Source organism: Cibotium barometz, chromosome 57 (assembly GCF_041138505.1).
Source record: "Cibotium barometz isolate CiBa-2024 chromosome 57, ASM4113850v1, whole genome shotgun sequence".
Lineage (NCBI taxonomy): Eukaryota > Viridiplantae > Streptophyta > Polypodiopsida > Cyatheales > Cibotiaceae > Cibotium > Cibotium barometz.
Window position 1 is genome coordinate 5,750,315 of NC_141102.1, and position 20,847 is coordinate 5,771,161.

General features: G+C 43.8%; 1 protein-coding gene across 1 annotated transcript in view; it reads right to left on the bottom strand.

Annotated features, from left to right (window-relative positions):
* Positions 1–7,916: 7,916 nt before the first annotated feature.
* LOC147606350 (defective in cullin neddylation protein) overlaps positions 7,917–20,847 on the bottom strand; it is a 47,789-nt gene continuing 34,858 nt past the window's right edge. Inside the window, exons 8-11 of the mRNA XM_086791706.1 lie at positions 18,034–18,083; positions 17,762–17,863; positions 8,400–8,459; positions 7,917–8,301 (exon numbers count right to left, since the gene is read on the bottom strand). Of these exons, the coding sequence (XP_086647832.1) occupies positions 8,188–8,301; positions 8,400–8,459; positions 17,762–17,863; positions 18,034–18,083 (326 nt within the window). The 3' untranslated portion in view covers positions 7,917–8,187. The remainder of the gene's footprint in view (positions 8,302–8,399; positions 8,460–17,761; positions 17,864–18,033; positions 18,084–20,847) is intronic.

Here is a 20,847-nt window from a genome sequence, read left to right on the forward strand (position 1 = left end):
TCCCACCTTGCCTCTATGCTAAGTGCTCACTGCCGAATCCCTTGAGCCATAGAGGTTGCGGAAGTCCCTTACATAGCTATGGGCACAACCATACGCAACTCTACTACCATGCCCATAACAACGTAATGATCTTGACTCCCCAAAATACGTAGGTGTTGAAGAAAGCATCAAAAAGAGTCAAAGAAAGCAATTGTGTTACATAAGTCCTTGTGTTGGAGAAGTGTACCCATACGGGCACAACTTCCACCCATTTCCTATACACGTCAAAGAAAGTAGTCATGTTAGAGAATTGCTTTTGTTGGAGAAGTGTATCAATACGGGCACACCTTCCATCCATTTTTCATACACGTCACCTACAAATGTTTTCACTTCTTGCATCACACGGCACACACAAATGCATGCACCTACAACTAGCCTCATTGACACTAACACTCTATATCTCTAGATGGGGGAAGCATGGCAGCAAGTGCTATCCTAGCACATGGTTTGACCTATTGCCTAGAGAACCCCCTTGACCTTGTAGGTACCTAGCCTAGCCCATCGTATGACCCATTTCCTAGAGATCCCCCTCAACCTTGTAGATACCTTCAAAGAGCACTATGCATATTTCCTCTTATTTGGCTCCAACTCCACACCAACAATTGCTCATCCTGGATGATTTATTCATCAAGCAAAGCCCCATATCTGGGCATAATACCTAATCCCACCAAGATGTCCGGACCTCTAACTACCCATGATCATACTTCCATGGGGCACTGGCACTCATTTCGCCAAACATAGGGTGTGGACTACTACCAACTACCTCATAATGAAGGGTCCACACCATTTCTATAACTAATGGAGACGCAACATGAAGAATCTCATCGCCCATCACTTTTCATGCCGCCTAGACAAGTTACCTACCATCATCCTTAGGGCTACCCAAAGCTACCCCTCACTTTGTCTTGCATCATCTGGTTGTGGATCAATCCTGAACTACCCACTTAACCTTGACCACCAACTCCATGGCATCCTGGACCATCCATACCATCAACTTCTCGGCAGTATCTTCACCACCAACTTGGGTGGTGCGAAGACACGGTCACCATTAGAAAGGGGGTTATGTTAACCACTTCGTTGGTTTACATGGTTTCGTCTATCTAACCTACTGTAAGGTGCTTTGCAATCTTACCCATGCAAATGAGCACTTATCTTTTGTAAGACGATGCAAAAACATATAAAGCAGCCTTACCATGAGTTTAATGTCAAATAGGGAAAGTATACGGACTTAGTGTACATAGTTACTTAAGACTAGTAATAGAAGTCATACAATTTTTAAGTTCGGCTGGCCTCGTGTAAAAACTAGTCACTTGTATATAAGTTCTTTTTTACAATAAGTAAGACGCAATCATTCTCTTATAGTAGTTTACTTGTGATCTCTCCTGCTTCCCTCTTCTTGCTTGCTTTTATACTTATGATTTCATGCTTGCTTGATGGATGTATGATTGAGTAGGTTTGATTGTAGGTTTCCCTCTTGCATTAGCTTCTTTTTTTCTTGCATTTTGTCAGAGAGAACCATCATAAAGGACCATCTCTTCTTGCCTCCATCTAGGCATTGAGAGCTCTCCCTTCACCCTTTGGCAAAAGAGAATTCCGGTTTAACAATATAGTGAAGGTGCGACAGACATGCTAGCATAGCCACACAAGAAGTTGCAAATTACAGTTCTAAGGTAAAACCCAACGACACATGCTTCGGCAAGGCTAAGGTAAGCTCTTGACTTGAGCATGGTGGGAGCACGGTGGTGCAAGGGCTTTTGTTGTGAAGAGAACATTAATATATGAGCAACTAAAAGCAGACAGTGCAAATGTGCTACTGATGTAGTGGATATGTTGAAGGTAAGTATGTCACAGTGGCTTAATCCAACTACATGTACAAGGATCACGAAGTAATGTGTTTGTTTTGGGAGATTCAAGGTGACATGGACAGAGCTAGAAAGTGGGATTACAAACCAATGCCCAAGCCTCACTCCTTGCAATGCATTTGTGGGCTGGTATTCTAATCGCAATAACATAACATTAAGACAACAAGATGACAATTGCTATATTTTTGTACTACTTATATGCATGGACTTTGGAGAAGATACTGTAAAAAAATTCATGTGGAAAATTAGGAATAGCTCATTCTAGTCCCAACAGAGAATGAGAGCCATAATGAAGATGCTATTGAGAATGCTACATATGCATGACATCATGACACACTCAGTGGATGCTCTATGTGTGCTAGAAATAACTTCGTTTGTGAATGTTGCTAAGATGGACAATGTCAAAGGTTTCGACTTATATATCTTAAAGTGCACTCAAGCAAAGGAGGTATCAAACTGGGCACTAAAGGATAGTAGGTGGGGAAACATCATTGCATGGGGCTTTTATACATGTGGTAAAGGGTGTCTTCTATGATGGAAGGCAAGATGATTATCACTAGAAATTGTTTGAAGTAGTTCTATATTCACAACTTGTGTGAATCATCAAGCTTCCAATGGAACCAATAGAAATTTATATGAACTTTTGGGTGAAGTGTATGAGGCTATGTAAAATAACATGCCATTTGATATGTGATGTAAAGTTTTCAATGAACATGTATGCCTATATCATTTTTTAAATTAATTGGGATCGCAAAATGTGATATTAAGTTTTAAATAAAATTGTATGCCTAGGTCAATTTTAAAGCTCATTGAGAATGCTCTCTTTAGAGCGCTAGTAGAGTGTTGATGGGCCGCTAGTTAGTAGATAGGCTACTAGTGGATGGTTCTTAAGAGGGATCATTAGATTGCAAGTGGACTTCTAATTAGCACAAAGGTTGCTATGGGGTGGATCTGTAGAGTGCTCAATAGCTAGTGCTACTGGAGTGCTAGTGGTGTGGATCTATAGAGAGTGGTGCTACTGGAGTGCTAGTGGTCTGGATATATGGACTTATGGAGTACTAGGTAGTAGAATCTCTATAGAGTGCTAGTAGAGTACTAGTGGACTGCTAGTTAGCACATATACTTCTAGCTAGCAGATAGATTGTGGCTTTGTAGAGTGCTAGTTAGTAGATAAACTACTAATTAGCTAGGTTTATAGACTAATAGGTAGCATATCAGGCTACTACTTAGCACATAGACTATTATTGGAGTGCTAGAGTTAGGAGATTTGACTAGTTAGTGCTAGAGTTAGGAGATTTGATTGCTAGTTAGTTAGGTTTATAGAATAGTAGGTAGCATATTGGACAACTATTTAGCACATACACTGTTACTAGAGTGTTAGTAAGACTACTAGCTAGCACACCAAATGTTATTGAACTGCTAGTTAGCAGCTGTGAGCTAACTGGTAGCAACTGGTATTTTGCATCTAATTGTTAGCAACTAATATTTAGCATCTTTTCCTTCAAAAAATCTCAGCCCCATCAAAACATAATTGTGTACATCTTTTGCAACTAATTGGTAGCAACTAGTATTTAGCATCTTTTCCTTCAAAAAATCTCAGCCATCAAAACATAATTGTAAGCATCTAGCAAAAGCAACGAAGAAGAAAATATAGTAATAGAGTTATAATAACAGTATCATTAGGCAAGATAACAGCAAAGGCGAGAAACATATTCATTTATTACAAAATCTACATCGCTTTCAATATTACAAAATAGATTTTGCATTGCTTTGATCATTACATCTAGCCAAGGCAATTAAAAACTATTTAAAAAAAGGCTTATATTTATTTTGTTGAAAATAGGGCATAGGAGTTTTAGGAGGTCACTCCTTCATTACAATGAATCTGAATCTGAATCTTGAAGCGTCTCAATGTCATTTGAACATGTATATTCTTGATGATTACTTCAGCACAACCAATGACATAACTACATAGTCAATTTAGTTATCAAAAATGAATGTCACTCTCCATCAGACTGTTTCCTAAACTTGGGGAGCACTAGATATGTCCCTAATTGGAGTCAACCAAACCTTGTAAATAGAATCATCCACTAAGGTATTTTTCTCATTGAGATAGATATTGATAACATTTCCAAAGTGTTGGGATGTTGGGAGGTTCTTGAAGAAAACCATTTTAAACTAGCCTAAAGTGTAGGAGGCCCTTTCACATATCTCTTGAACAAAATCCTCAGACAACTGCATGTAATGTTGTGGAAAAAAAATGTGGAGATTTCTATCCTCCCTACCTTGATCTAACAAAGACTAACAATAATATTCTGGCTAATCATGACTCTTTTGGACACAACATTTACATATACTATTGATGATTGAATGCCCTCCCTATGAATAATCTCATTGTCCTCTTACCCTACAAAGTAAAGTGACTATGTACTTGGAATACAACTTGTTACACATTAACTTCTTGACTTTTCAAAAGCCTCATTACCTAATGTAATATTACTAATTTTTTTATCTAGGCCACTTAATGACCCAAAGGTTGAAAAAACCTTATAAGTTTTAGATCTCCATCGCTTGATTATCTTCAATAAATATGTTCATTAAAATACATTGATTTTCAAGGAACCTTTGACTTTATACCCTTTTTAAAATCATAGACCTATTGATTTGAACTCTCAAAGTTTTACCCTAGGTCCCCTAAATAATATCATGTCCTCACCTTTAGTTTTATGGATCGCTTCACCTTTTTGTCTTTAGGTTTAATGGATCTTTTCACCTCCTTGCCTTTAGGTTTAATGGATCTTTTTACCTTCTCATCATATAATTGTGAAGTCTAATACTTATTCAAGTCTATCTTCTTTCTTACAAAATGAGCTTACCTCACTAGTCTAATGACTCCATTTCTATGATTCAATTGACTTTTGTATAAATCTATGTCTATTGTGACATCTATGACGTGTGGGGATGGACATATATACCTTTCTTCCCAAGTGTATTTGTCTTGAAACTAATTCATGTTTTTTTCCTTGGCTAGTGGCATGTAACCTCCCCTTCAATAATTTTAATGCATTGAAAGCTGAGTCTATTATATACATTAACCACACCATCTTGTAATTAGCAAATGGTATCATCTACCCTTAATAGAAATGACCTGCATTTGCCTTAATTTCATTTTTAATAAGTCTATTGTTTATCATTTCATATTCATAAATTATATTATCTTATATCATTTCCTTTATTTGTTCTATAAAGGTGTATAAATAGCTCTTTCATTTCATCATTCACACACACACATAGCTCTTGTTGTTTGGCTCTAGCTCTTGGCAAGAGACGAGTCAACAATCTTTTGAATGGTGGCATTGTAGAATACCAAGTTGCCAATAATCCAGCCTCTTTGTTGCTACAAAGCACAAAAACAAAATAGAATTGTTGCAAACTAAAGTGTGCACAGCAATACTAGCTTGACAATTTATTCTTAGTGTTGATATAAAGAAACATAGACAACTTTGTAGAATAGTGTAAGACTACAATGAGAAAATTTGATTTAAATTGCGCATCAACATGAAAACAAGCCTGTCAACACCTATTTAGGGCTTTAAAAGCTTATGATTTGAATGGAAGAAGAAAAAAACCCTTATTAAAGTGGAGACCTTATTATCCAATTCCACTACTTCAATGGTGTCGATTGGCAAAGGGTTGCTCCATCAGTAACAATTGCCCGGAGATAGAGTGGTTGATGCACTGCTCCCATTTCACTACTGCCTGCCATCTTCAATGCTACACTGTTGAAGAGCTTCCTCCCAAGGAAATGAAGCAACACTGAGTAAAACCCTTCTTGGATTTTCCTTGCTTTTTGTTGGGTTCATCAGAAACCAACGCTTGGTTGCAACAAGGATCATGCGACAACTTCTGACTTCTTTGTGTCGACTGCTTGCACTGCTACCAAGCCTTCAAAAAGGTTCATCCACCTCCACCTATTTTCAGACAGTCTTCACCATTTACCTCTAGTTTTAGGTGGAGATGATTCTTCTTCTGTAGCTTATGCGGAGTATCTTCTCCTCAAGCTCATTTCCAATGTGATAAGTTGGAAATGGAAGTCATGGCAATGCATCCACTCAAAACTGTTGTGTTGTTTGTAAATGTATGAAGTTGTATCCTTAACTTAAATTTCTCCATTAAGTGTTTGCAAGGGTATATTGTTCCAAGCACTAGGACCAGCTCTTGGTAGTTATTACGTGGTTGAATACTCAGTACCTCTTCTCAAGCCAATTTAGGTCTAAATGAAGAAAAAGAGGCTCTCTCCAACAAAGCATATTTTCCTACTTCATTGCTTTTTGAACCCACTTCCTCTACCCCATTATGATAGATGCATGGGCTAATCTATCAAAACTAGCTCATGCATCAAGTTGATATGCTCTTGAATGTCATCTTTATCATTCTTTGAGCTGCTAGGGGTTCTTGCCATGGTGTCAAATGTTACGTCAAAGTACTTCAATACCATTGTCTTCTACCCCAATCATGTATTATTATTGTTTTCCTAAATCAAGGCCCACCCAAAATTGGATAAAGGGTTGGAAGGAGCTTAGACTTAGGAAGCACTACACTTGGGATATGAACATGAGACTTGCTATTCTAACAAGAACCCCTCTCACTAATTCCATTGGTTTCACTCTTGTACGGTTCGCAAGGTTTGTCTCTTCTTTCAAGATGTGCTAATCCCCATTTCATGAACAAGGCTTTGATGATCACATTAATTCCGAAACCACCATCAATAACTATGGGGATCCTAGGAGCTGTTTGTCCACCACTAGGAAGGTTGTCTTGGGAGAACAATATTCCCCCGAGCCTTTTGGTCATTTTGAGGAATGTTAACATCAAATTCTTAAGAGCATGTTCTCCAACACAAATGTACCTCAGTCCATCCACTGCTTCAATAAACCTTAAGAGATCTAGGCTGTTCCTTGACAAAACCGCTAAGATAATATTCATGAGCAACTTATGAGCAAGAGCAAGGTTGTTCTCTCTTATTCTACTTCTCTATCTTCCCAAGGTGGATATGCCTCAGCTTGCAAGAACAGAGCTTTGGACTCGTCCAAATTGACTAGGGATAAAGAATCGAGGTTCAACTTGTTGACGACACGGTCTCGTAACTTGATGGGGAGAGTGGAGAATTGCATAGCGTACAATTTTTCCCCTTCGGATTATTGACCACTTCTAGTTCTTTGAATGCCGTCCTCTTCATCACCCTTCAAGCCCTCCTCACTTAAAATATAGATGTGCCCTAGAAAATGTAGTGTAAAAGAGACATTCGCGACAGGCTAATTACCTGTTTCGCTGATGAGTTCCATCAAGCATTGAATGTTCAATTTCAATAAATGTACTGAATGCCAAACGCTCCTATGCTCTCTTAGACAGTAGGAGTTTATGTAGTTTTAACCACAAGCTACCATCAAGACAGCATGAATGATGAGATCAAGTTTGTAAAACCTACTTGGCTACATTAACCCAAAAAAAACAATTGGTTTCAAATAGCATCTAACCAACATTGTTGATGTTGTGAGTATAGTCAATTTGTCCTTATTGACAACGACCACGATGCCAAACTCCATCAGTTTGACCAAGTGGGTGCCCAAACTTGGGATATTGGTACCTGTGTAAACACAGGTTACCTAGGTTTATAACTCTAGTGATTTGATGACTCAAATCATCCACCACCATAAGGACTGATTAAAGAAACGAACCTCTTGCCTGAAAAAAACATCAACCACCGTATGTACCACCGCTTGCCGTCAACGTCGCCGTTGATCCACCCCCTTCTTGTAGTAAGTCCTAACTAGGCACAAGGGTGATGCCCTGACAGACACACCGGCTTCCTAGATAAATGTGGAAATTCCACCAACCTTGCAACATGCCTCTTAACGATGGGAACCAAGAAATCCAAAAGCAAAAGGAAGGCCCAATTTAAAACACTTATGACTCCACAAGAGGCATCAATTCCTTGCCTCCAAAGAACGAGAATTTGGATGAGAACCATTCACTTCCAATATCATCTAACAGCAGAAAGAGGGTCTCAACTACAAAAGAGGTCTGCTTCCAGATTACAAGCTTAGCCGGGCTTGAATGCTTGTGTCAGTTCAATCACTTCAGGCCGATTAATAACATGGAGCAAGAACACAGCAAATCTTTACAGCCAACCCCTATCTGTTCCCATGGCGCGCATCATCGGTTGATATACAAATGCTTAATGTCACAGCTTGACAATATATCAAATGAAACAAGCAACCCTTAGTCAAGCTCCTTTGTTATTTGCCATCCCATTTTCTATGAGATATTCAACAAACTCGTCAATCAAGTAAGGCCAGGCGCCCTCCGAATCATAGTTAGATAGAGATGGATTGATGATCTGTGAAAGAAAAGAGAGCTTTTATTTAGCCATCATGAGAACAGTTCCTTTTGTACCACCAGACAAAAAGTGATCAAACTGTGGAGACTAAAACTTACCCTTGAGAACTCCAGCAGCTGAGACCAAGTGTCCTTAGAAATGGCTTTATTGTGCTTTGCCTACAAAAAACAGATGAAAAATCAACTCAAGGCAAGGGTCTGATTGAATACATGTGACATACAGTAAATCTATTCTTTGCAACCCTAAAATTCTGCACTTTACTCTGTTCCAACATCCCCCCACCCCCAAACCACCTAGAACATTTTTTTATCTCAAGTGCATCCTTCTGTGGTCGCAATTTCATACCCGCCTGGAGGCGTTACAACTTGTAGCCACAATACCAATGGAGCCTGCGGGGATTTGAACTCCAAACCTTACTTTCCCAAATCACACAAGTCTACCCGCCCATTGGAAAACCACCTAAAACTTGTCCCTCCTCTACCAAGTTCATCACCTTAGCCTTATCCTTTTCAATAATCAAACAACCAACCTAGCAGAGACCAGCTGCAACAGCATGATTGGCAAGAAGATATGCATCCTCACTGCTCAGTGATTTCAGTCCATTTCCAACAACAGGTCCAAGGCAAGACACTCCTTTCTAGTTTGCCACATGGATATGTTTGGTGCACCGTCTCTCACCTTCACATTTCGGCAGTACCAGTCCCAGTCCCATCCGCTGATCTCACTGGAGTCCAAGCTTGTGCCACAGATGGGAGATTTGCAGTAGCATTGCAGGCTACCACATATGGAGAGCTAGATGCACAAACTCCGCCAACAGAGTCCAACAGGAGCATTTGCCTTGACATCATTCATACCCTCCACAATCAAATGGGGGAATTTGCACGGTGGCTCTGACCGCATGCGAAAGCGGCAAGAAGCCTTCTTGAGGCTTTGGTGGCCTCGCCCTTTTCTCACAAATCATAGTCACAGGGGACGGAAGGATGGGACGTGGGGACGTCGTGTCGAGACGTGGCAGGGACGAGGAGGACAATCGGACGTCCCCCCTAGAGGTGTCCCTCACAAGGGACGGGGGGACGGGGACGGGGACGGATCTGGGTAAGGACGGTGGGGGGGACGGATTCTGCGGGGGATGGTCGATTGTCCATTGTGCAATCTAACGATCACTTTTATGACCGTTGGGAAATGCGGTCTTGGAGGCCTTTTGGGCCATTTTGGCCCATAGTCACAAGGGCCATAGTGGCCTTCTTGGCCCTCCTTTTGGACCTCTAGCCTCTCCCTCTAGCCTTACTTCTTCGAGACTTCAAGACTCTTGCCTCTCCCTCTTGCCTATCTAGAACAACCGAACACACACACTTCCTCACACACACACCTTCAAGCCTTCAAGCCTTAAGAGTCAAGGAAGTTCAAGTCTCATTGCTCATTGCTCAAGCTTCAAGCCACATACACACAAGCACTCTCTCCCTCAAGCCTCTTCCAACTTCCAAGCCTCCAGAGTCAACTTTCAAGCCTCAAGGAGTCAAGCCTCAAGAGTATGGCATCCTCCTCACGTGTCGGGGCTTCGTGTAGAAGGACGACGGGATGGACATGGTGGGAGGAGGTTAACTACACCCCATCCGCTCATGGAGGTGGTTCTCGGCCATGGGTGTGCAAGCTTTACCCATACCAGCGAACGGGTGGCGCCGACAAAGTGCGAGCCCACCTCTTCCATGAGAGTGGGCATGAGGTGCGGTTTTGCACGAATGTCACGCCTAAAAAGAGACGGAAACTTCTCGACAAGCTTACCATCTACGAGGCGGTCGAAGCGGCAAGAACAACACCACGAGTGGCCGTGGATCCCGCAATAATGGAGAGAGGAACTCAAGCCTCTACAATGGAGTCATGTGGTGGATCCGGCCGATCGGCATCATGCATGCCATCACCTTCACCATCGAGTTGTAATGTTGCTCCATCCATCATACCGGTACCCTCCATCTTCACAGCCTCTCAACCCTTGCGTGGCCCACGGCGACAATCTACACTTGGGGAGAATTGGAATCCCAAGTTGAAAGTGGAGGTGGATATGGCGGTGGCCCGCTTCTTCTTCCACGACCACATTGCCTTTCAAGCGGCTAGGTAAGTGCAACCAATTCATCATTCATGTTTTCATCATACTAGTCTCCTTCTCATTAGTAAATTGCATTCTTGAATAGGTCGAAATACTTCAAGGCCATGATTAGGAAGATTGGGGAGTATGGCTCAACCTATATGCTCCCCTCATCCAAGAGCATTGTAGAGCAAGCGGCCGACAACACAAAGCGGCAATGGGAGAGGAACGGAGTCTCCCTCATTGTGGATGGATGAAACGACACCCACAAGAGGAGTATTCATGGCGTGGTTGCATATTCCCGCGGAGAGATGTACTTCATCTCATCTCATGATGTATCCAGCACCGGGAAGAGCACGGATGTGCTTGCAACGGAGTGGGCTACCACCATGGAGATCATTGGCCCCGCTCATTGAGGAGGCCAACACCATGGTCTTCAACCACCACCAACTTCGGCATGAGTTCAACAAGAGGTCCTCTCTCTCTCATCAAATATTCCGACACCCGGTTTGCCTACAACTTCCTCATGTTGGGCCGGTTGAAGGATTGTAGTGGTGCTTTGAGGGAAACTTTTCCTTAGCGACGAGTTTGTCAAGATGCAAGAGTATACAAACACCGGCTGAGAGTGTAGCTTATGGGCGGATGATGCCTCTTGGTGGGAGAGTGTGAAGACCACGGATGCTATGGTGAGGCCCATAGTCTACCTATTGAGGATTGTAGACGCTATGCGACCATACGTAGGCAAGGTCTACGAGGCCATGGATCACATGATAGAGAAGTTGAAACACTTCGTGCCTGACGAAGACAAATACGACGAGATCCATGCCTTGTGTCTAGGAAGGTGGAATTCCTACTACTCTCCATTGCATGCAACAGCTTATGTGGTGGACCCAGAATTCCAAGGCAACAAGCAGGAGAGCGACCGGGAGTTGAGCGCTGGGTGGAGGATCATCTTGGACCGTCTTGTGCCTGATACATCGGTTAGGCGCAAGATTAGGGACCGGCTTTCCATGTACAGGTCATTTCATGGCTCCTATGGTCGTCATGATGCACAGATCGACCGCTCCAAAGTTGGTGCCGCTCTATGGTAGGACGACTTTGGTTCGGATGGACCGGAGCTACAGCAACTCGCCATTCGCATACTTCGCCAGGCCGTCAACTCCTCTTGCTTGGAGCAACTTTGGAGCACCTACCACATTGCCTCTAGAAAGAGGAACCGACTCGGGGTAGAGCGTGCCAATGACCTTGCCTTCATCAGCGCAAACTTGCAAATGCTTTGCAAGAGCGTAACCAAGAAGGCGGATCCCTTCACTAAGCGAGAGATGAGTCAACAAGAAGAGTAACAAGAGGATGAGGTGCAGCAGCAACATGCCAGTGAGGATGAGAGTGAGGATGAGCTTGATGTTCCTTTAGCACAAGCTACCCATGACCATGAGGCGAGCACTTCTCGTGGATGATCATTCATGGATCATGATTCATGGGCCTTACTACTTAGCTCTAGGCTTTAGCACTTTTGAGTCTTTCCATGCTTTAGCCTTTTTTGTCCTTCCATGTATTGTGCCTCCTTAAGGCTTAGTCCTGACTCTTGAGTCATTTTGTATCTACTTAATACAATCAACGCCTTCACTCTTTGATCGGCGTATTTTGTTAATATGACCCATTTTAGTGTAAATTTGTGCTCATTTTGATGTACTTCCAACGTAGAATAAGTGTAGTGTATAAAAACTTTTTTTTTAAAAGCATTTTTTAAGTGTTGTTCCCTCCCCCGTCCTCGTCTTCTCCTCATAGAGCCTCCCCCGTCCTCGTCTTCTCCTCATAGAGCAGACAGCCAAAGGCGAAGTGCATCTTTCGCCACCCCTTGATCCTCTGATCCCCGCCCCGTACATGGTGGCGAGTTTGTATCTAGCCCTTCATGGCTAGTTTTTTGTTAACTAATAGAAGATCTTTCTTCGGGGGGGGGGGGGGGGGGGGGGGGGGGGGGGGGGGGGATCTGGCAAGCAGAAATCTGTAACATCAGCTGTTGTGAGTATAATCTCACCAATGCCTTTCACAAGATAAGAATGATTATTTGCACATGAGACCTTCTAACCTTCTAGGGAAGCCCCTAGCTTTGTGAACAAATCCCTCCTGGAGATGATGTGTCTAGAGGTCCCGCTACCAAATTACCATACAACCTGTTTCTCATCCACAATGAGAGACATATGCTCTTGAGAAGCATCGTAACTGCATACAAGAAAAGCCCAATCATCTGTACTAATTTGCTGATGCATCATCTTTATCTACAGGAGTCGTAGAAGAGTCACCAACAACCATACTAGATTCTTTCTTCTTCTCTTTGTCTATCCTCATTCTGCATTCATCAATATAATGCCCTAGCTTCTTGTAGTAATGACACTTGCCCTTTTTCTTGGGCTTGCTCGCATCATCCTTCTCCTTGTTTGATGGCTGTCTGAATCAACCCTTGGCTGATAGCCGCCAGCTTTGCCTTGTTGTGCCACAAATGCCTAATCATGACCACGCATACCCATATACACATGTTCTTCCTTGTCTACTCCTCCTGCAACAAAAGCCCCACCAATTCCTAGAATGTGAGTGGGTTAGGGTTTTCCCCTGACAAGTTGCGCGACTGCGAAAGCTCAAGGATGACTCATGCAAAGAGTTAAGTGTTGTAGACACTAGCGAGTTGTTCGAAATCACTTCATCAACGTTTAACAACTGCTCATGAAGATCTTAGATCTTTGTCAAGTGATCCGGCATGTTGTCCTCCTCATTCATATACATACCATCAAGCTGTCTTTTCAAATGCATAACCTTGTCCTCATTCCTAGCCCTTCAAAGTATCCCAATAATGCTTTGACGTCTTGCAAGACTGGATATGAGGTATAATTGACCTCTTGACCGACGAAGCAATTAAGGACATGGCATGTTCATCTCTTGCATCCCATCTTCTTTGCTCCTAAGAGGTGCTGCAAGTTGAGCTTGGGCCTAGTGACCACCTCACCCATCACCTCTTTGAGGCGTCCTAGGCGCAATGTCTGCCGGACCGGTATCATCCCCACTCACAAAACCCTTAGGCCCTTGGCCACACGCAAATTTTTTATCATAAAGCTTCATAGCAAGTAAGCTTTTTGCAATAAGTACACTTTATTATCCTACTTGGTTTGCCTTTGCCTCCTATTTAAAGCCTTCCTTCACTTAGTGCGTAGTCGTTCCCTAGCTAGGCACCCCTCTAACCCGGGATTAACCCACCCTAGGTTATGTGCCACTGACTACCTTCATCGAGGAATTCGGGCGGAGACTTTCTTCCATCGCCTGAAGATCTCCTTCTTTCTTTGGCTCTTAGCGATCTCCTTCTTTCTTTGGCTCTTAGCCCATCAAAGCCTAACTCTAGGCACATGGCTGGCGATCACAGGCAACAAGTTGTTGCCATTGCGGCAACTATGAGGACAGCCAGAGACATTGCCAATGGGACTGCCGCCAGGAACAATAGGTATGGTAGCGCATCCTCCGCCTATGCACCTCCAATCCAAGGACCACCCGCACATGCGGGGCTGTAGCTTGGGTTGCAGCGGCAGGCGTGGCCTTAGTTTACGAGGATGATGTACGGGGCCTTGCATTGAGACTCACTCACATGCGCATCTATGTTGACGAATCTAGCCGCACTTTTGATATGGCCCTGGACTCTACAGTCACACTAGCTCATGATGGGAGATCATCAGCAGCATAGCAGCTTGGCACATATGGCAAGCCCGATCGAGCAAGGCCATGACGGCAGTCATGTCACAGGGGACGGAGGGGACGGACCCTTGGAACGGGGGGACGCCGTCCCGGGAACACTGTGGGACGGGGACGGATGGACGTCCCCAGCTGGGCGTCCCTCACAAGGGACAGCGTTCCGGGGACGGATCCAGGAGGGGACGGTTGTGGGGGACGGCTGCATGGGAACACCGCAGGTTACTCTTTGGGCAATGGTCACATTTTTGACCTTTTTTTGGCTGTTTGGGAGGGGTTTTCATGGGCCTTTAGCCTTGGCCCATAGGCTTTGGGCCTTGGCCTCTCTCTTGCCTCCCTCCCTATAAGAAGACGCACACACACACTCCCTCTCACACTTCAAGCTTTAGTTTCACACACACACACACACTCTCTCTCTCTCCCTCAAGCAGCAAGCCTCAAGAACCAAGGTCTCAAGTTTCAAGCTCTCACACAAGCAAGCTGTAGCCTCTCAAGACACACTCTCTCCCCCTCACACACACACACACACACACACACACACACCCACCCTCACACTCAACTTCTCAAGTTCTCCCTCAACTTTCAAGGCTCAAGCCTCACTCCCTCTCTCTCTCTCTCTCTCTCAAGCTATCAAGTGACAAGGAGGCATCCATCATCCATGGCATCCTCCTTGTGGTAGTGGCTCTTCAAGTTCCAACTACCCGTAGAAGGACGATGGGATGGACATTTTGGGGTGAGGTCAATCACACCCCATCCCCTCATGGAGGTGGTGCACAGCCATGGGCATGCAAGATTTGCCCGTATAGGCGAGTGGGTGGTACTAACAAAGTAATTTTTAAGTGCCGTTCCTACCCCCGTCCCCGTTCCCTACATATGGCCGTCCCCCGTCCCGTTCCCGTCCCCATCCCCCGTTACCGTCCCCCGTCCCTTGTGACTATGCATGACGGCTTGTTTTACACCACCCCCCTCCCTTTCCCCCCCATCTGGGCTCACCCGTTCGATCTGGGTGGATCTCATACACACCATCCAGGCCGTTTTGAGCGCTTGACCGGTGATTCGAAGCGCATGCAGCAACTGCATGAAACTCTCTTCCATGCCAAGACCCTCGGACCCTTCTTATCCAGCGAGAACGGTGGAGCTTTTTGGCACTACAGGCCCCCAGTGTGGCTTTTTTCTCCACCTCCAATTGTAGCATCCCTCCGATAGAGCGGCCAGCCGAGGAGGGAGCCCCCCCCCTTTCTTTTCCACATCATTTGTATACTTGGACTGCTTTTTAGCCGTGTTGTATTCAGCCGTACGGCTGGTTTTTCTTTGTAACTATAGAAGGATCTTTCTTTGGAAAAAAGAAGGGGGAGTATCTTCATCTATTGAAAAAATCTGTCATGTGTTGTCTTTGAATGACTCTGTTCAATTCTTGCCTCATTGAATGAGGCTGACCAAGGTAAAGAAAAGTTGGCAATGCATCTATGCATAGTAAGACAGAGAGAAAGAAAGAAAGATATTAAAGAATTCAAAATACCCAAAGGGTCTATATGATGTGTACATAGTGTCCATGAAATCTCATCATGGATGAAATAAGAAAAGGCAACAGTAACTAAAACTGAAAACTGAAAGCTAAGATCTCAGACTCTGAAATTATACAAGATGAAAAATCCAGATCCTACTATGCCAAGTATAGGGTACAATAAGTGATGGATATGGGAGAGCTGAATAAAAACAGTCAATCAACCCTGTATGCCGGCAAGGGCCCATCCAGGATGTCCATCATGGGTGATACAATAAGGCTAGAGATGTAAATAGTTTGCTGTGAGGACTTCTGAATCCGGGGCTGATGAGCTGGGTGTGGTCAGGACGAGGGTGTCTAGCTCTCTAGAGTGTGCGTGACCGATCTGATGTGACTCCCATACGTCGTGCCTAACTGAGGTATGGCCTGGACAACTATAGAGTGAGGCTCATGGGGTGGTGGCATCCTGGAGAGTGGAGACCCAGCCTCCTCGTGGGAAAGTACTGGATTGTCTTTGGGTATCTCCTGGATCTGAGACTGACAAGGGGAGTGTGCTCTCTGTCTCGCCGGTCTCGGTCTCTCAATGGGATGTCAAAAACACATTAAAAAATGGGGGAAAAATCTTCTACCAAAGATCAGGGCCTGCATACTACGTGAGCACTATATGTATGATGAAATGGGCAGAAATCATCCTATATCACCCTCCTCATGAATGTAGAGAATCAATGTCAACCTCCTGTGATGGTGTATCTCTATAGCACCTAGATATGTCCTAGACCTGGAGCTGGCAACTGGAGGGCCTAGCTCTATCGTTGGACGAGGGAATCTGGCTCTCTCTCTCTCTCTCTCTCTCTCTCTCATGACTCCACATGTATGCAATGGCAAGGGATGGCGAGGTCGGATTGGTGCCCATGGGCTGTCTGCTCTCTGTGATCCTGTCAAGGCTGGGGGGTGATCATTGCAGCCATCTGGTGAGGGCCGAACTAGATTGTAATAGAGGTCTCATTAGTGTCGTGCTGATCCTGCCAGTGTAGCCTAGTGCCTCTCGGTGATAACGAAGCTCCCAGGGGTAAGGGAACCAATCCCATCCCTGAAAAGGCAATGAAATTGCCCCTGTATCTCATAGAAACTGGGCATCTAACCAGGTAGTCCTCCTCTCTCTATCTCCCCGTTGTGCATGGTCTGCATATCCTCTCTTCCCGAGGGATGCATAAATCTCCTCAAATCTATCTGGAGGTGGTGTGAATCCAGCTGACCAATGGCAATTCTCAGAGAGATGAAAAAAAGACCGGATTGGGGCTGTTGGAAAGAATCGAGTTCAAAAGAACAGGAAACATGGACATAAGTGTAAGTTTTTGAAAGCAGGTGTAACCAGGCCTGTGACCAGCAAAGCTGACCAATGGCATTCCTCAGAGAGAGATGAAAAAATGACTGAATTGGGACTGTTAGAAAGAAACAAGTTCAGGAGAACAGAAAACATTTGCATAAGTGTAAGTTATTGAGAGTGGGTGTAACCAGGCCTGTGACCAGCAAAACAGGCAGATGCCCCATATTAAAGTGACCACACATCAAATATACCACATGTTCAAGCAGAAATTATCCTGCTGATCCATTAAAGTCTTAATCAGAATGGACTGAATCCTTGAGAAGGATCTAAAACAAATTGACAGAAGTGAGAGGGACATCCATCAGCATGAAGTATTTAGAAAAGATATTACGGGCTACAAAGAGTTACTTGACTTGTCAACGAGTTTTCCTGGTCACATGTCCTAGGGAGGGGACCGATTGAGAAAGCTTAGATATTAATCACATGGGCAAGGGATAGCATATTCATGAGAATCCAATTTACAAGCTCAGGGCTCAAACAACAAAGACTATAAGGCTTTTGGTGAGAGCGTTCTTTGAAGATTCATTTCTAACCCTCAATGTCGAATAACTCATCCAATTGCTAAATAATCTGGCACAATTCTGTAATCAACAAATTAAGAACAATGCAGTAGAATTTGCAAGACATAGTTCTGACATTCCTTTGGCACCTAGCATGATTAACCGCCACAGTAACTTCATAAGATGCAATGCATCAGCAATAATGGATAATCGGTCTCCTTTTTTCATGCACCGAGCAGCAGATAAAGCCAAACCTGTAGAAACTGACACCACTGGTCCACCAATGGCCATTGACGCTCCGCAAACAGTAACTGCCACATTCCAATAGCTGTTTCAAGAGCTAGAGACTTCTGGCCCTGCAATATATAAGGTGTTCTTAAGTCATTAAACAGGAACATTAAATAAAAACACATAGCATCCAAGAGTTCCTATGTGCTTAAGCTGTATGCCTGGCAGGTGGTGCAGAGTTGAGCAGCTTGTGCTTTTCAAGACCAAGAAGGAACAACTGCAAGATATTGATGCTGACCTTTTCCTTGGCCCAGCTGAAAGCAAAGTTGTAAATTTCACGAAATTTGTCTGAGAGCATGCAGAGAATAAAAACCAAACAAGTCAATCTCATATGCTAGAAAGATTGCTAAACATAAGCAGCTGCTCTATGGCAGAAGTGTGCACCCATGTACATGGAACAAATTATCTCAACCATTCACTGTTAATTTTGCATATACCTAGATGAATCCAGGAACATGCCCAAAGTCACCTTATAAGAAAGTGCAATCTATAACCTCATGGTAATCATCCACAAGACAATAAGCCATCAACTCCATCATGCATAGTATGGACTAGATACTACGACAAGTAAATACAAGTTAATTGTACTTCGTAGAACGTGGCACTGTGCCTCCGTTTGCTTTGAGCAAACACTGAACAAAAGGTTCTTGATGTTAGTCATGCAACTATGTTGTCACAGTAACATGAAGGCCTTGTCATGAGTGCCTCTATCATTGCATGCGCAGAAGCCTTGTTGTCCTGATCCACAGCCCTAAGCATGATTAAGAACATTGATGCTGATTAACACAGATTAAGACAGAGGAGAGAGAAGAAGAGAGAGATTGGTGTGGGGGTTTTCTTATATTTAATATGGTACAAAAAGATTACATGATTCTTGTACATGACTTAGGGCAATGGTCAGCCCCATAGGTACAAAAAGATTACATGATGATTGTACATGACTTAGGGCAATGGCCCCTTCTACATATCTTCTATTGATGCTAAGAATGCATGAAAGATGAGCTACTGAATGGATGAATGCTGAATTATGATTTATGCTTATATATGCTCCTGGAGTGCTGGTCGGCCAGCTACCAGCTACGTCGGCCATATCTGTTGGACAAACCCACCTTTTTTAATATATTAAATGCTGTGCTTTATGTTGGTCATGTCCACCCGGCCACTCCCGGCTAGTTCAAGTGTGAACCCAACTTACTCACGGGCACTTTTTCTCTGTGGCTCGACGCAGGTTTTTTCCCCGTGTGAACACACTTTTGTGTGTTGGGCACTTGGCCCTAGGCTTTTTTAGTACTCTCATTGTACTTTCATTTTATTAATTCAACGAGTACATCTTTTCAGCTCCCTCACGTTTCTTGGTGTGCTTGATCTTGTGCGTGTGTGTGTGTGTGTGTGTGTGTGTGTGCAGGCTAGCTGCCCTCCTACCCAACATTGGTATCAGAGCTTGGTTAGGGCTAGGGTTAGGGTTACACATCAGAGCTAGGGTTTGCCTTTCTTGCTCTAGCTTGAGCCTACTACACTGAACACTGCCCGACCAACTACTGTGCGCCGCCGTCAACTCCTTGCAGCTGCCGCCCTGCGTCCCTTTGCAACCGCCCGACTATACTCGGCGAACCTATGCCGACCTGCCCTCTACCGCCGACTGTACCTGTCCCGCACCGCCCTACGCCGCCTATACCTGCTCACCCGACCTGTTGAAGCCGCCCAATGCACGATCAATAATTTGTTACTGAATTTCTTTTTCTGCATTTTTTCAAAATTCAGAAATTGCTAGAAAATTAGCAAATTGGTTGCACTAATTTTGGGGCTTTTCACAATTGAGCCTGCAATCGCAACATTGACACGCATTGGCATTGATTTCAGCAAATTTGGTGCATAATTGCACTAGAAATTTGGGGATTTTGCAGAAATTGACACTATTTGCAGGTCTATTATAGACATTTGCAAGCATTTTGGGTGTTACAAGCACATTTACTTGGCATTGGGGCATTTCACCCAATTTTTTGGGCATTATAGCATTTGGCACAGGTGACAATTGCACATTTGGACACTTTGGCAGATTTACATGTGCCGGTTCAGATTTGGTCTAATTGGAAGCCTAAATTTTCTACATTGAGCCCATTTTTGCATTATTCGATCCATTCACCTTTGATTTTACCAGGATTTGAGCACTTGCAGCTCTTACAAGTGTCAGCTGATCGTGTTTTTCACGGCACATGTATACATTTGTGGTTTGTTGCAGTATATGTATACCATTGTGGACCCTTTGACAAATTTGCATTATCGTGCAGTACACTTGCAAATTTGGGACATGCATATATATTTCTTGTGGTGAAGGAGTTCCCTTTCAGTTCATTGATTATCCTGCTATTTATCTCCTGCATTCTTACAGTTTTGTTGGGCATTGCCTACTCTTGTGGTGACCTGTGAACACATTTGTTGTGTTGTCATAGCCAACAATAACAATGACCTCTTTGGCATGCTGTCTTAAGAGGACAAACTCAATGGGGATAACTACCCTATGTAGGCTTATATGATGCGTCATGTATTGGTTGCCAAGAATGTATGGCTGTATGTGGATGGCACTGAGGAGCGTCCTCTCGCACCTGCTCCAGCGGAAGGTGAAGTGATTCCTGCTCACCCTCCTACAGGTCCACCTCCTTGTTCTCCTCCTACCCATCTTCATTTCTCACCAGAAGTACGCAAGAGAGATATTAAAGACAATTGATATGGCCAAGGTAAGTCATGTGCATCACCCATGTGAGTGCCACGTGAAACAGCCGCCTTCTAGGTAAAGTACATGGCAGAGTATGGGCTGTTTCAGGCTATTTTGGCAGTCCAATAAGTGGCCAGAGGTACCAAGGCATGCAACAATAGTTGGGACACAACTTGGGCACAATATGAACACAAAAAAAGACCTTTTTGTGATCGTAAAAGGATTGGTCAGTATTGACACCACCGGCTAGAGGGCAGTCCTAAACAAGCATCTGGAGATCAGTGCATCAACAAGTCAACTATGCATCAATAGATAGGTATGCAAAACTAGGATCTAAGT